This window comes from Thermobia domestica, chromosome 6 (assembly GCF_964235325.1).
Source record: "Thermobia domestica chromosome 6, izTheDome1.hap1.1, whole genome shotgun sequence".
NCBI lineage: Eukaryota > Metazoa > Arthropoda > Insecta > Zygentoma > Lepismatidae > Thermobia > Thermobia domestica.
Genome location: NC_137459.1, coordinates 57,844,809 through 57,860,045, shown reverse-complemented (window position 1 = coordinate 57,860,045; position 15,237 = coordinate 57,844,809). Strand labels below are relative to the sequence as shown.

The 15,237-nt window shown below is 38.1% G+C and overlaps 1 protein-coding gene across 1 annotated transcript in view; it reads left to right on the top strand.

The window, feature by feature from the left end:
* Positions 1-12,237, top strand: part of LOC145688022 (tRNA (cytosine(34)-C(5))-methyltransferase-like) — a 202,690-nt gene extending 190,453 nt beyond the window's left edge. Inside the window, exon 20 of the mRNA XM_081761693.1 lies at positions 1,609-12,237. Coding sequence (XP_081617819.1) covers positions 1,609-1,655 — 47 coding nt within the window. The 3' untranslated portion in view covers positions 1,656-12,237. The remainder of the gene's footprint in view (positions 1-1,608) is intronic.
* The last annotated feature ends 3,000 nt before the right edge of the window (positions 12,238-15,237 follow it).

Sequence of the window (15,237 nt, the reverse complement as noted above, 5' to 3'; positions counted from 1 at the left end):
CTAACAAAGCATATTTTGTCAGATGTTGCTATTCTCATTTCATTTATCTCTTAAAACACCTATCATGGCTGTTCGAAACTATCATGGTAAAACTTCAAATCACTGCTATACCTATAACAACTAGATTCGTCGTTTACCTATACTCGAGCACATTGCAGTGTGTGTGTGTGTGTGTGTGTGTGCCGGAAGGGGGGGGGGGGGCTTTCTATGTTGAGCTGTAGGTTTCGGGAAAGTGAAGGGAAGCTTCAAACAACAAAATCCAACATACTGTCTATCACTGCCACACTCACGACTGAACTTTGCGGTCAAAATTTTAAATATCTTTCGCTCAAATTTCTATGAGAAAACGACGGAAAGACATTTCTATCTTGTCCATCACCCGTAAATTTTATATAATGTCATATTTCTACTTTTCTTCCTTGTATTAGCATCATGATTATTTTATTATTACTAGTTGTTGCGCCCCAACCTTCTGCCCGCGTATAGTATAGGTTAAAATCTTGCTTAATTAAGAGTTCTGTTTGTTTAACGTTTTTTAGTTTGCCCACAAGGATACACAAATATTAATGCTCAAATCTAAATATTGTTACGGCCTTTAAAAAAAAATTGAAACAATGCAGTTTTGAAGTTAGTCACAATAGTTTTAAATCTGTAAACTGCCTGTTCACTAGTGACATCTATTGGTGTCAGGCAGCGCACCTATTAGCGTAACTGTTGACTATTAGGAATTAGTGTGACACACTCACGTGTTTGTCTTTTATAAATAAGATTATATTATTATTATTTCTGAGGGCACTTCATCGTATTTTCTAGTGGCCCAGCGTAGCGTAGTCGCTAACGCTCTCGTCCTTGGTGCGAGCTGTCCCGGGTTCGATTCCCGGTGGGTACACTCCTTCGAAGAAATGTAAAAGCTTTGTCAAGCCAGCCTTCTTAAGAGAGGTTTTCCTGTGTTTTCCTCGTTCACGTCAGACAAATGTCGGGATGATACCTAACATATAGGTGCCAGGTCGCTTCCTTCCTTTCCTCGGATAGGGTGATCGCTGAGGGACGTCATTCCTCATACATGACACGCTAACATGGCCATAGATGCCGAAAGCCCAGAAATCTAATTCCTAAATCCATCGTATTTTCTACTACTTATTTCTTCATTCATTCTAATTTCATTAATTGTCAAGTTTTCATCCTCATTACTATATCATCATGCCTCTGTCTATTTTCTGGAAATACTTAGCTATCGGCTCCCCCAAGGTGATTCATTTAAAGATATTGCACCACTTTGTCTATCCACTGCTTGTTCCCTTCCTGATAATTTTTTTTTTTTCCAAACCTGTCCTTTTCTTGTACCACCTTATCAAAGACAAGTGTGACTACATTATAGTTTGTGTTATTACCTATCTCTCTTCTGTTGTTGTTATTATTTCTTTGCTGATCCATAGATCTAAAGACAGTCGGAAACTTAACAGTATAATTTGTTAATATATTTATGTGTATGTTATTTTCAAGAACGTTGTGTTAAATACCTTGTAGTTTATTCTATATGCATTGTAATGAACTGGACAAGGAAGGAGAATAATATATCTAAACTGTTCACGATTTTTCATTTTTCAGTTCCTGAACCCGAAGAACTATCTCGCGAGTCTCCAAGAGATACTTAACAGGACCCTGGACTTATGTTTTGTTTGATATAGTTTCCTGGAAAAGCATATCGTGATAGTTTGAACATTGAAGCTGTGTTATTGTAAAAGAAAGAAAAATAATATAAATTTATGTTGTTTGTTTATTCTTAAAACTAATTCAGAGCAAAATGAATTGTTGTGTTTAAAAGGAAGTTTGTTGTGCATGTATGTGCGCGGTTAACTAGTCATGTGTGTAAAACAAATTATATGCATAATGTTGAAATGTAGATAGTTGAATTTAATTAATTATTTATGATTAATTTATTGAAATTGTTTATTAGTTTCATTGGATAATTTGTAAATAAGTCAGATCTGAAAGAACCGATTTGGTTCTGTTTTAGCTTACTGTTAAGAAAATACATTTTTCATTTCGCTCAGAAATAATCTGTGCTTTAACGCTGATTTTGATTATGTGTAGTGAAGGTGTACAAGGAGTGGGAAGAAAATGGGGTAACGGACTCCAAGAGATAGAACTACAGGGGCGTATGAAAGTTCAAAACGTGGGGCAAGCGTCGCGTGAAACAGCTCGTGACAGCCAAACGAACCATTAATGTCCGGGAATTACGTGACGAATACAATGGTGGATGCACAATACTCATATCTCACGCAACTATATGGAATACATAGGCACGCATGCAGTCCCGCAGCAGACGATACACTCGTCATTGCCGACTTCATCGCGCTTGGGCACAGGAACACGCTAATTGAACCATGGACAATTGGAAAAGGGTGTGTTGGTCCGATAAATCATGGTTTGTGCTACTCCTTTCGGATGGGCGTGTGCATGTGTAGCACCATCACGAAGCTATGGATCCCTCGTGCATGGTGCGTACTCTATATACAAGTGAGGGGGGCTGTATGGTTTGGGGATGCTTCTGTTGGCATGGATTCGGACCGTTGGTGTGTATGGACCACAGCGAGACATCCGGTGTGTATCTGCAGCTGCTAGAGATAACGTACACTCTACAATGGAACACTTCTACCCACACGAAGACGGCATTTTTCAGGATGACAATGCACAGTGCCACGAAGCCAGGACTCTACTTATTTGCCTTAAGGAACATTCCACGGAGCTGCAGCATATGAATTGACCTCCTAAGTCACCGGATCTTAATCCTATAAAACATGTATGGGATATTGCGGAAGTGCTCTTCGCACCATGACTTCTGCATCAACATCTGTGGGCTCATTGTGGGATGTCATCAGGAATATATGGTGTCAGATCCCCGTGGAAACATAGCTACTACCAGAATCCATGCCACGCCGTGTCCAAGTCGTCCTCTGAGCAAAAGGCGGACCAACAAAGTATTAGGTAGGTAGTTGCAATTCAGTCAGCACTCAGTGAATGTATACACAGTTGCATTTCATGTTAAACTCCAGTTATCGTTATTATTTTAATGCCTGGTACATTCACATTTCATAATAAAAACTGATCGAGGTATAAAATGAAACTTTTGTACTATATCCATTAGTTGTGTATATTTGGTGTATTTGCAGAACTTGAAAGAAAGAAAAAAGTATTAGTGTTTATATCCATGTATAACTGCTCATGTGTTCAACATTCCTCTAAAGTACAAGCCCATAACAGGTTTTTTTTCTTTTTTTCTTTTCTTTTCTTTTTCTTTTTTTTTTTTTTTTTTTTTTTACCAAGGTTTGATGACAATGGAAAATAAAGCCATAACATATAATGTGTTCTATCGGTCTGCAGATCATCTAGTTATGGAAGGAGCAATAGTAACTAGATTTTTCCAGTTCTGTAAATAAATATGTAGGTCATCTAATAAGTAAGGGACCATATGGTTGTCGCGCAAATCAGATGCAGACATACGCCATCTGATTGAGCATGAAAAGATATGGAGAACACAGAAATTTAAGGTGCTAAGGGTCATAGGGAGCGGAGCGAGAATAGAGGAAACATTGAATGTCGGCAAAATTGGAGAAAGTCAGGAATGACGGGAAAAGATAATTTCATGCAAACAGGGAAAGATAGTCAACCAAAAGAAAGAAACTAAACATAACACGGGTATCAAGAAAGATAATAATCAGAGTTGCCATCCGGACCGCAGTGTTGCCAGCGCTGCATAATATTGATATGGAAGGTATAGCACAGTATAGCAATTCATGCACAAGGAAAAATATTAGTAACACAAAAGACAATTGAAAATACTCTGTACACGTACGTAAAAAGGTTTAACGTAGTCGTGAGTGAATATTACACCCGCGTGAATACAAATGGAGGAAAATAGAGAACAGTACGCACCATTTGTAGTTTAATTGCAGTTGACGTGAAGATCACGAATGAATGCGTGGTTAACAGACAAACATTTCTCGCAGTGAGCACAGCGGATGAAAGCAAGCTGGTCATACGCGTCTCTGCAGCATTCCTCTGTGAGTCCTTTTTCAAAGCAATGTGCGGAAGGTGTTTCAAACTGTCCAGGATGTTCATTGGAGAAGCCACATTTGAAAAACGCAAAGCTTATCATCTTTTGGAATCGGCTAGAGGAAAACTGGTAATGAACAAATGACTGAAGGCGGAAAAAGTTCTCACGTTGCCATACATTAATACTGGAGAACACTAACGTATCTGTGATGAACTTCACCATGCTTTTGAATGGACGAAAGAACACATCAGCAGGTTGTATAAGGCCTGTACATTTCGGAGAAATCAGCTTTTTGTAGAACTGAACACCGTTAGGAACTGTCATGTTGTAAAGAGTGTCATCCTTCTTTGGATTCCAGGAGTCAACCAAAAGCAAAACACGATCCTTACCCTGAATATCGGGCCCCAAAACTTCTTCCAGGAAGATTTGCAAATCCCGTTTGGTCATATTCGCTGATCTGCTTGCATATGCTTTCACATTGGGGAATTAAGCGACCATGCGTGCTGGAAAGTTACCACTGGGTTCCGAAACGAGAACATACATGTGTGGAAGCAATGTACCGTCCATCCCAAACACCGGCATAATCATATAGGAATGCGTCGTTGCGGTAACTGAACCTACGGCACCAAAGATTGGGTTGCTTTCTTTAATGGCAAGGGTTCTACCTGAATGCAACTCTTTAGCAAATCGCGACTGATCTGTATTAAGGACCAACTCTGGAGTCAACTCTTGCTCTACAATGAAAGACTTGATCTCGTTAACAAAGTCTGTGGCGGATACTTGAACTGCAGCAGTATCAACGGCGACTCGTGCACTAACTTTATGTGTAATTTTGCGCGAAACCAGTTTGTTTTTTCGTTTGAAGCGCGTGACCCATGATATGAACGCTGTGAATGATAATGTGTTGTGTGGATCAATTTCTTTCTTAATATTCATGGCCCAGATACGTATTGTGCGGTCGTGAATAATTGCATTGCATTGTCTCATTGCGATGAAATGCTCGAGTACAGCATTATTTAAGAGTTTCTGCAAGGAGTGCCGGCGTTTACAAGGTGTTATGAGTGTCTTTTCAAATTTTTGTAAGACGGTTTTATTTTTTATTTTGCGTTTTTGTGCCATAATGCTAGTATTTTTTTTTACGCGGTGACGTATCGGTCGCTAACCTAGGAGGACACAGCTAAGGGGGGCTCCGGCCCTGTCGGCTTCTTGGTTCAGATCTTGTATGCATCGGCCAAGTAGTTGTCCGGGAATTTTGTGAACTGTTTCTTTGGTGGAGATGGAGCATAAGATGACGACCCACTGCTTTCGTGGTGGGTTGGTGGACTTCGTTCTGGTTGTAACATTGTTTCTTCTGCTAACGCTGTATCATCACCGAAATCACATTCAATGTCCTCAAAATCTGCCCCATCTTCATCCATCACTAATGTATTAAACTCATCTACAACACTTTCTTCGTTCCACAACTGTTTTAATCTCCTCTGCAACGATAAGTTCCTCCCGCGTTGGTGTTTTTTGTGAAATGCCGAACACATCTGCTAACAACTTCACAACTACAGATTGTCGCATTTTGCACACATATGACGCGCCTAGTAAATCGCACTCGTGCCTGCTGGATAATAAACAGAATTGCTTCAATATATGACGACGACGTCTCACAATACGTTCAAATCACTCGCTTCTCCTATTCCAATAGCAGATCAATATTGAACAATCTCGAAGGAAAACCATGAGTACACATGTGAAAAACATGTGCACATTGTATTTTGTGAACAAACAAACGTTCGGTTAGCTCTTATACCGATTGCCATGGAAATAACAGAAACAAAAAAAGTCCCCGTGTTTTGGAGGCGTTCATACCTCCAAATCTCCCAAAGGGTTTGGTGACATATATCTTACCTTCAGCGAGGCGGCGTTTGCGGATTTTTGTCTACGAAATCAGCGAATACGCAAAATACACTGCATCGTCAATTACCCGGGTCTTCTTCCAGTTTAATTATTTTTCCAGTCAAGGATACAATCAGGGGTTTATATCTTTAATTCCGAGGCCACATCGGCACTTTCGGTGAGACTAAGACAGATGAGGCAAGCAGGTTTGGTCCGTGCTACCATATATCATCCCGACATTCGCCTCCCGCGTTGGTGTTTTTTGTGAAATGCCGAACACATCTGCTAACAACTTCACAACTACAGATTGTCGCATTTTGCACACATATGACGCGCCTTATAAGGCACAATATGCAGAATGGCCGGCCGAAAATTTTTCTCTATTAATATCCACACTGGACCGATAGTGTCCCCGATGGATGAGTGGTTAAGCTCTTCGCTTTGCATTCAAGGGGTCCCGGGTTTGATTCCCGGTGGGGACGCAAAAGGTTCGGATCCCTCGTTAAACTGTAGCCCCCGTTCTTTCTACGTCATTATCATCCCATGGAAGGCAATAGCAAACCACCATGGGTTCATCCAGCCCAGGGACCTTCAGGTCAAAACCTGCCTTCGGGCAGAACATCGATCATCATCATCATCATGGAACGATGCTCCAAAACACTTTCGTTTCTGTGTTATCATGTGTACCCCCTTCACTTTCATGTGTTTATTTTCCTCCCTCATGTACATTATTCACTCACACCTATCGTTAAACCTTTTTACGCACGTGTACAGAGTCTTTTCAATTGTCTTTTGTGTTACAGTACTAATATTTTTCCTTGTGCATGAATTGCTATACTGTGCTATACCTTCCATATCGATGTTCTGCAGCGGTGGCAACACTGCGGTCCGGATGGCAACCCTGATTATGATCTTTCTTCGTCCTTGATGCCCTTGTTATATTTAGTTTCTTTCTTTTGGTTGACTTTCTTTCCCTGTTTGCACGAAATTAACTTTTCCCGTCATTCCTGACTTTTTTCAATTTTGACGACATTCAATGTTTACTCTTTCCTCGCTCCGCTCCCTATGGCTCTTAGCACCTTAAATTTCTGTACTCTCCATATCTTTTCATGCTTAATCAGATGGCGTATGTCTGCATCTGATTTGCGCGACAACCATATGGTCCCTTACTTGTAAGAATGATGTTACTGACTTTAAATGACTGGTAGCAGCTATGTTGCACATGACATTCTAATATTATGGTCATTCACCATATACGTTTTTCCTCTTGATTTACGTAAGCATGTAAGGAGTTTCGTTATTTAGTTTATATGTGGTTTCTTATATATTTAAACAATGATATATTTAATGTTTCATAAAGTGCATTACAGATTTTTAGCACAAGGTAACCAAACAACTTCTTGCCTTTTTTGACGTCCCATTAATCATGCGCTTACAGAGGGGAAACGAAATGATGCAGTGCTTGCCAAGCAATTGGGGAGTTAGTCTGACCATCGAACTTCATTAATAGAGGCACATTGCGCACATACAGCAGTCATAGCTCGTCCATTGTCAAAGAGAAATGGAGGTGTCGAAGCAACTTGTTCGCGTTGTATTTGTTGTATTGAGTGTAAAGTGGGTCTTTCAGCTGCCGCATCAAGAACTGCATATGCCAGGTATTTGAAGAGAATTCTGTGAACAAACGCACCACTAGGCATTGGTTCCAGAAATTCTGTTAGGGATATGTGAGCCTTTCCGATGAACCTTGCAGTGGACGACTACTTGTGTTGGATGACGAGGCTCCGAAATCAGCCATCGAGGAAGACAGTGGTCTAACGTGTGACAAGCTTCCAGAAAGATTTCATGTTTCCGCTGAAGATACTGCACGTGCATGGGATAGCAAGTTAAGCAAATGAGTACTTCACACATTGTCGGCAGCCAACAAGGAACAACAAGTAACAGTCTGTTTGTCCTTACTCACTCGGTACATAAACACACTCATCTTTGATCACTTGCTCACTGGTGACGAAAAGTGGTTCCGCTATGACACTCCCAAACGTACCAGGCATTGTTTGTCGCTACGTGACCCTGTTCCTCATACCTCAAGACTACCTCTGCACCTACCTTTCTGTATAATGGACTTGTCGGCAAGTGGTGCATTACGAGCTCCTTCCGCCTGGTCAGACTATCACTGCTGACTTTTGCTGTCAGCAGTTGCAAAGGGTGTGCTTTGCATTGCGGTAGGAGGAGCCGGCATTGATTAATCACAAGGCTGTACTGTCCATGTACGACAATGTCAAGCCACATGTGGCAAAGAGGACCCGGGAGACCCTTCAGCAATTTGGCTGGGAGACGCTGTGCCATGCACCATATTCACCGGACTTTGCGCCAACAGATTACCACCTGTTTCATTCCCTGTACAACCACCACCGTGGGAGATCCTTCGCAAATGAGGAAGACTTTCGGAAGGCACTCACGGGATTTTTTGCATCTCTGACCGCAGAGTTTTATCACCAGGGTATTGTGTAGCTGCAGAAACATTAGCAAAAGGTGTTGGATTGTTGATGGAGATTACGTCGAAACCTAAAGGTACACGTCGTCCACTGCATTGCTGTTTGTTTCTCTCTGCTCTAGAACAGCAAGAACTTTGTTGGTTACCTTGAACGTAAGGTGATGTTGAACTATACATCAAGTCTGTTTATAATTGATTTGCGTGAGAGACGTACTATGATGTTAGAATTTTTTCCGAATGTTATTCACAGTGTTAAAGAGGTGTGTTTATTACGTAAATAGATTTTAACAAATTGTTGTTGTTGTATTTGTCATGTACAAAATATTAATACATTATGAGACCATATTGTTTGATCTCTTATATAAAGGGATAACACCCACCGATTGTCCCCTCTATAGACATAAGCTTAATTTTTGCACATTGTGAATATTGTTACCTATTGAAAGTTGTTTATATTTTTATGAAGTGTTGTCGATACAATATGTGTTGTGTAAAATAGAAAGACTGTGTTCCAAAAATATGTGAATCATATATATATATATACCAAAGACTGCTACGAGAGTGAATGCAAATGTTATCATTGCTCAAGAACAATCTATCTGATATTGTGCCAACCTTTCATTCGCAAAGTTCTGAAATAACTTTTTGTGACTAATGAGCCATGTGCCACGAACGCATTATATTCAGTTGTTTTAAATGAGCGTAAGCCTAGAAACAGTAACCTTGAAATTACAATCTGTCTAATTAATGTAAATGACTGTTCCCCCTTATTCTTTATATATTAATTAGCCGAAAGTTTACTCATTTATGCTAATCCATCACAACGTCCAGTAGAATTTCAGATATTGTTTGGAAAGCGCTGGTAGTTTTTTTCCAATTCTGGTGCAATATTTTTACAACTGATGTAACCTGTGACGTAAAACAATCTTAAATATCAATAATAGTACGTAGCCTCGTTTACAGGAGCTTGTTGAGAACTGAAACTTCGTTTGATCTACCAAAGTAATTAGTAAGAAATATTAACATGAAGTAGTACAAAGTTTTTTTTTATATGTTTCTTTTTTGTTGTGTGTAACAAGTGAGTTGTTTTCTATATTGAATATTATGTCACAAAATGACGACTTTTTTTTAACTTGAGAAAGTGTACATAATTCTACTCTACCGTACAAATGGAAAGCGGAGTAAAGAAAACAGCGGCTTATTTTAAGTAAATTGCATAACACGTTCTACAGTTGGTCCTTGAAAACACATTTCGTTGTTATCCAAAGTAACTAACAGATGTATTTTAAATGCTTAAACTGTTTGAAACGTGAATAGCTGCATATTAAACTAAGTGTGTAGGGTGATGTTAGTAGACTGGTACCTCTTAATTCAGATAGTTCCTAGCTGACTCAGGATGCTGAGTCAATACCGAAAATTCTGTACCGTTACCGATGATTGAACCCGAGAACACAGTAAAGTCTTTAATGAGAAATAAGTTAAGTGTTGGATACAGTTCTGCGAGGAGATCGTAAAATATTTCGAAAGAAAGTTTTTTTTTTTTTTTTTTTTATTTAGTTGACTCAATTTTCTTGCTAAAACCGATTGAGATGTATATTCTTTCCCGTGTAAATACAGATCAAATGTATTATATTTGAAGTGAGCTTCTACGATTCGACTCAGCCGGCATGTATGTCATCAACTGTTCCATGATTGCTCCCGTAAAACTTAATGGAGCTTCATATATGCCTTCCTTCAACCTTCCGATATAAGCCTACTGTTTGGGATTCAATCTGTTGACAACAAGGGGTAAATTCAATCTCACATTCCAAGTAAAAACTGTAAAGATTGTCCGATTTTGGTAAAATGTTCATATTTTCTTTCGATTACTACCATTAGTTACGCTTGAAATCGGTCAAGGATAAATTAGTAAAAGGGGTAAGTGCTCCAAAATTCTAAGTTTCGTATTTAAATAATACAACAAACTAGTTTTTTCACAATAATTTGTACCAAAATGGTTCGATTTTGGTTCAATGTGGTGTTTTGAGTTTTTCCTACAATCTCGACTACAGGAGTCAAGACTGAAGAGTAGAATTTACCTCCAATATTTTAAATGAAATTCCGTCATAACTTCCGTAAAGATTGCTAGATTTTAATAAATACGGTGTATATTTTCCTTAACTACTTCTCACAATCTCCATAGTACGAGGTTGAAATAAGTCAGGTATTGAGGGTGAATATACCCCCAATTTGAAAACAAATGGTCCATTGTAACTTTCATAAAAATATATTTGATGTAGGTGGAATATGGAATTTTTAATAAAATCTTTCGAATCATTCTTACTGCGTGTGTTTAAAAGTAAGTTGGGAATGAGGGAGTGAATTATTTCTTCTCCTTTTGATTTAGATAGTTTTCATAATTTCCACAATAGTTTTCGTAAAAAATATTCGATTTTGGCACAATATGCTGTATATGTTCTGTGAAGTATTGTCACAATTCCTGTTGCTTGGAGTTGAACTCGTTCAATAATGAGGAAATGAATTTACCCCTCCTCCATTAAAAGCTAAAAATTCATAATAAAAAATATCCGTTTTTCGTGAAACAGTAAAGTTTCGAAAAGGTAAACGATGAAAATCTCCAATAAATAATAATAAGAAAAAAATTCATTCTCTTCAATACAGTGTCGCTATCTACTTCTGTATTCAGTGAGTTTTATAGTAACGTTATGTACTGTGTGTTCCACGTAAAATCATGATCGAACATAATGTAATTGTGTGCTCTTGAGAGGTAAGAAAATTATCAAAATGAAACAAATCTTCATGTTTATAGTTACGTGCAAAAATGCAATTTTAAATTTTATGTGATCTGTATTTGTAGTTATCTTGAGCGTATCTATGAGGATTAGTTTGTTTCCACTGTAACAGTAATTTAAAAATAGTTCAAGTATTAATTTAAATGAACAGTTTAAAACACGGGTATCTCGGGCATAGTTCTACGGATATTCCGAACAAACTTTACATGTAGGTTACTTTGGAATATGTTTCTCTATGGGGAATAGGGCATTATGGTTTAGTATATTGCTTGTCTGACGTTCATTATAAATGTTTGTTTCATCTTGTTTCGTATGAGTAGTGCTTAAATGATTTTTCTTAGTGCACAAGTAAGTTCCATTGTCAGTTAGATAGTGTGCTTAGCAAGCAGGTATGAAACATTAAAACAAATATATTGTAGAATAGGTTTGCATTTGTAAAATATTTTTCCTTCTCTTTATCATTTCCTTAACAAATTCATTCTGTTACTGTTAAAATTGTACTGGAGTATCAAGGTTGTTTTATGAACTTTCTGTTATATTGATTTTTAAAAGCCAAATTGTACCTGCGGTACGTTATGATTATTTGAAACGTGTGCACATACCTCCAATGGAATTTTATATATGTTACTTATAGCAAATGAAACATTCATAATGTTTAAGTGCTTTCAGAGAGGTATCTTGACTTATATGTCACATATGATGGACTGCAAAACTTTAAATACGAGCTTTAAATACTGCTATGAAACTCTGGTTTGTCTAGGTGATAGATGCATCGTGTACTTCTGTTAAATAGATATAGTAAAATTTTAATATTGATACAGTTGATTAAAATGCATTTTTGTATAAGAACCACAAATAGGTCCAACCTCAAAAGTAATATACTTAATTGTGATATGACAATACTTATTTAAAAGATATTTGTATTAGAATTTTATATTGAAATTTTATTTTAATAAATTGTTTTTTTATTATTGTATAAATTGTTAGGACTGTTTGAAAATATATTTTGATTAACTATATACTTTTGCATATATTTTTTCTAATTGTGTTGACTCCCTTACATCCATTTCACAGACTCAGCGTTCTAATTTTTTTTTTCTTTCTTAAATTTGGAAATTGTGTAGATTGAGAACGTCATGAAATATAAAATGCAGTAGTTGAATGTACTTCGTTTTAAGGTTGAGCAAAACTGGTCTCGCAAATGATAATTCATAAGTTGCTGTTACTATTTTTAGTAAAATTCTTTCCTGGTGTCGTGACCAAATGCTAATGTATTGAATTGGTGCAAATGAAATGTCCGCCTCAGGTGAATCATTTCCAGAGGCCGATAAACGAAAACTACTATACGTGGTTAATCAAGATAGTCGTCATGTGCGACCACACACTTTCACCATCACTGTCGACGACTATATTCCGTGGCGTGGATGCTTCAACCGTACGTTGCACCATCATCAGGGAAGGCCTTTTGTCCTAGGAAGTGATTGACACGCCAGAAGAGGCGGTAGTCAGTGTAAGAGATATCCGGGGATGCTGTAGATAAGGAAGGGTTTCATTCTGCACCTCACGAAGAGCCTGTACCGTCCTTTGTAGGCTAACATTATGCAACATGACACTGTCTATTGACCATTACTGGATGCTTGCAGACAGGTTTGCAGTGCATTTCATGGAGTTCAGCACTAACGATCTGCAATGATGGCTTCACCTCATGGATCATTCCCACTGTACCAGCAACACCTTCTGTTGAAGATATGATTTACGAAACGTGCCTGAATGTTGATCACAATCCATCCATTTTCCTGACCGTTTACGATTGTCAGCAGATCTATTTTTAATCTAAAGTGAAAATCCACGCAGGAAACACTCTCGGTTATTCCTTAAACGTAGAGAACAGTACATCTCCAGACCGCAATTCTTACTGGTCAATATCAACTCATCTGTCACCCATGACTCCACCATTTTCATGTTATCGACTGCATGGAGCCCCCAAACAACAGTGATATGGTGTATGCCTAACTCGTCGTAATGGCACGAACATTCTCGATGATATTCCACGGTGTTCCTGAAGAGCTTATCCGAACATGATGTTGGTCGGTGCCCATTAGGCTCATTTTGCAATGCTGTGTCACTGGAACGACATTTGACAAGCGGTGAATGGTGCGTTTCTTCGCCTGGCCTAAATGCACTGTTAATGATTATGCGGCTTGCTATGCAAGGTGTTCCTGTTTGAATTTATAAAGAAAAAAATATTCAGAATTGTATGTTCTTCATGCTGCCCTTTCATACTAACATGTTTAACAACGCACTTTCTCTTGACGGTCTGGGTACCCAAACCCGTTTGCTGTACGTGTACTGAGTTTGTGGCGTTACACGTGTGATTTCAGTTCATTCCTGTGGTGTGTTGGTAAGGTAAGTTTTCCACCAGACATCTTCAGGGACATTTCATTCGCACCAACGTAATAATCTGCCTTTTTTCAATAAATCCATCGTAAATGAAGAAGAAAAATGCAAATGAGTAAAGAACATACGGAGAAGTGAAGCCAAGTTACGGAATAAACTCTCAAAATAATTTGTCTTGAACTTTTCACAAGTTAACGAAGGTGAGTCTTAATTATTATTTCACCAACTCGATAAACAGTTTTATTTTCACCAGTACGAATGTTCTCAAACGTGCTTTAATGCAAAAAATTAAAGAAAGAAAAAACAAAGTTTGTATGAATTCGTATTAGCTTAGTACTTAGATAATACAATATTTGTACGTCATCATTTCAGGAGGAACTATGTTAGCTGAATTTCATGATAGATTAAACGACACTACCACAACTACTACTTTCTTCAGTTCTATCATTAATCGAAAGTGAAAGAGAACCTTGTAACCTTGTCAATGAGTTCCACATTTCGTGACTCCTACATGCCGAAGAAGTACTTTCTGGGTATGTCCGTATATGTATAAATACCTAAAAGTCACTTCATCTAACCTGATAGAAACTCTTCTTTCCTTCCTGCAAGAGGGGAAAAACAAGATTGGTCCGGGCCAGGGTAGGAATATCTGTAATGTACATTATTGCTTAAAAATTCCGCCCGATTATCTTCAGAATTGTTGAGAAGACACTTTCTGCTCTTCTAAATACGATTAACTAACACCCGCCAAACACAGCTTTATATTCCTGTTAGATAAAATACCCGGGGTTGCACAGGAAGAATAAGTTTATGGTAGATGTTCGAAGTAATTGAATCTCCTCCCTCCCATCTTTCCTTACGATGCGTATTTGATGAAAGTGCAATGAAAAGAACTCAGATTGGCTCAAGTGCTATGTACAAAAGATCATTTAAAGCTGTTCAAATGTTTCCTTACTGATTATTTTGTGCATACAGGATGGAATAATAAGATATTTTAAAGTTTTCCCCTTCCCTCACTAGAAGCAGAATTTTGAACAGTATAAGATCATGTGACTCATTTTTAATGAGTTCATATAAACTACACAGTTTCACCACTCTAACATGAAAGAGGCTCTTTGGTGTACATTTTAATCTCCCCTCTTCCCTCTTAGAATACGTATTTTACTGAATGTGACATGATAGAAATCCGACCCGAGATACGTCGTATGCTCAAAAATTCACTTCCAATGATTGAGCCGTTTTCCTGTGATGATAAACAACCTCGATACCATCTTTATACTATATTGAAAAAAAAATCTAGAAATTGCATTCCTTCCACTTTGAAGTGGAATTTCTGAGAAAAGACTGGGAGACATGCCCACTTATTTTTATTCAACAGGTTTTATCTCCTTAAGTTGAGATACTATATGTTTGGCATTCAGTTTTAATCTTCCTCCCGCTTAGGAGACGGATTTCAATGAAAATGGTAAAAAGTCCGCGTCTAGAATAGTGTTATGTGCAAACATTAATTTCAAACGGTTCAGCTGTTTTCCTGTGACGAAACAGGGTTGATTTGAATGTGTAGGAAAAAAAAATACAGAAATTACACCTCCTCTCTCAAGAGAATTTTTAGTAAC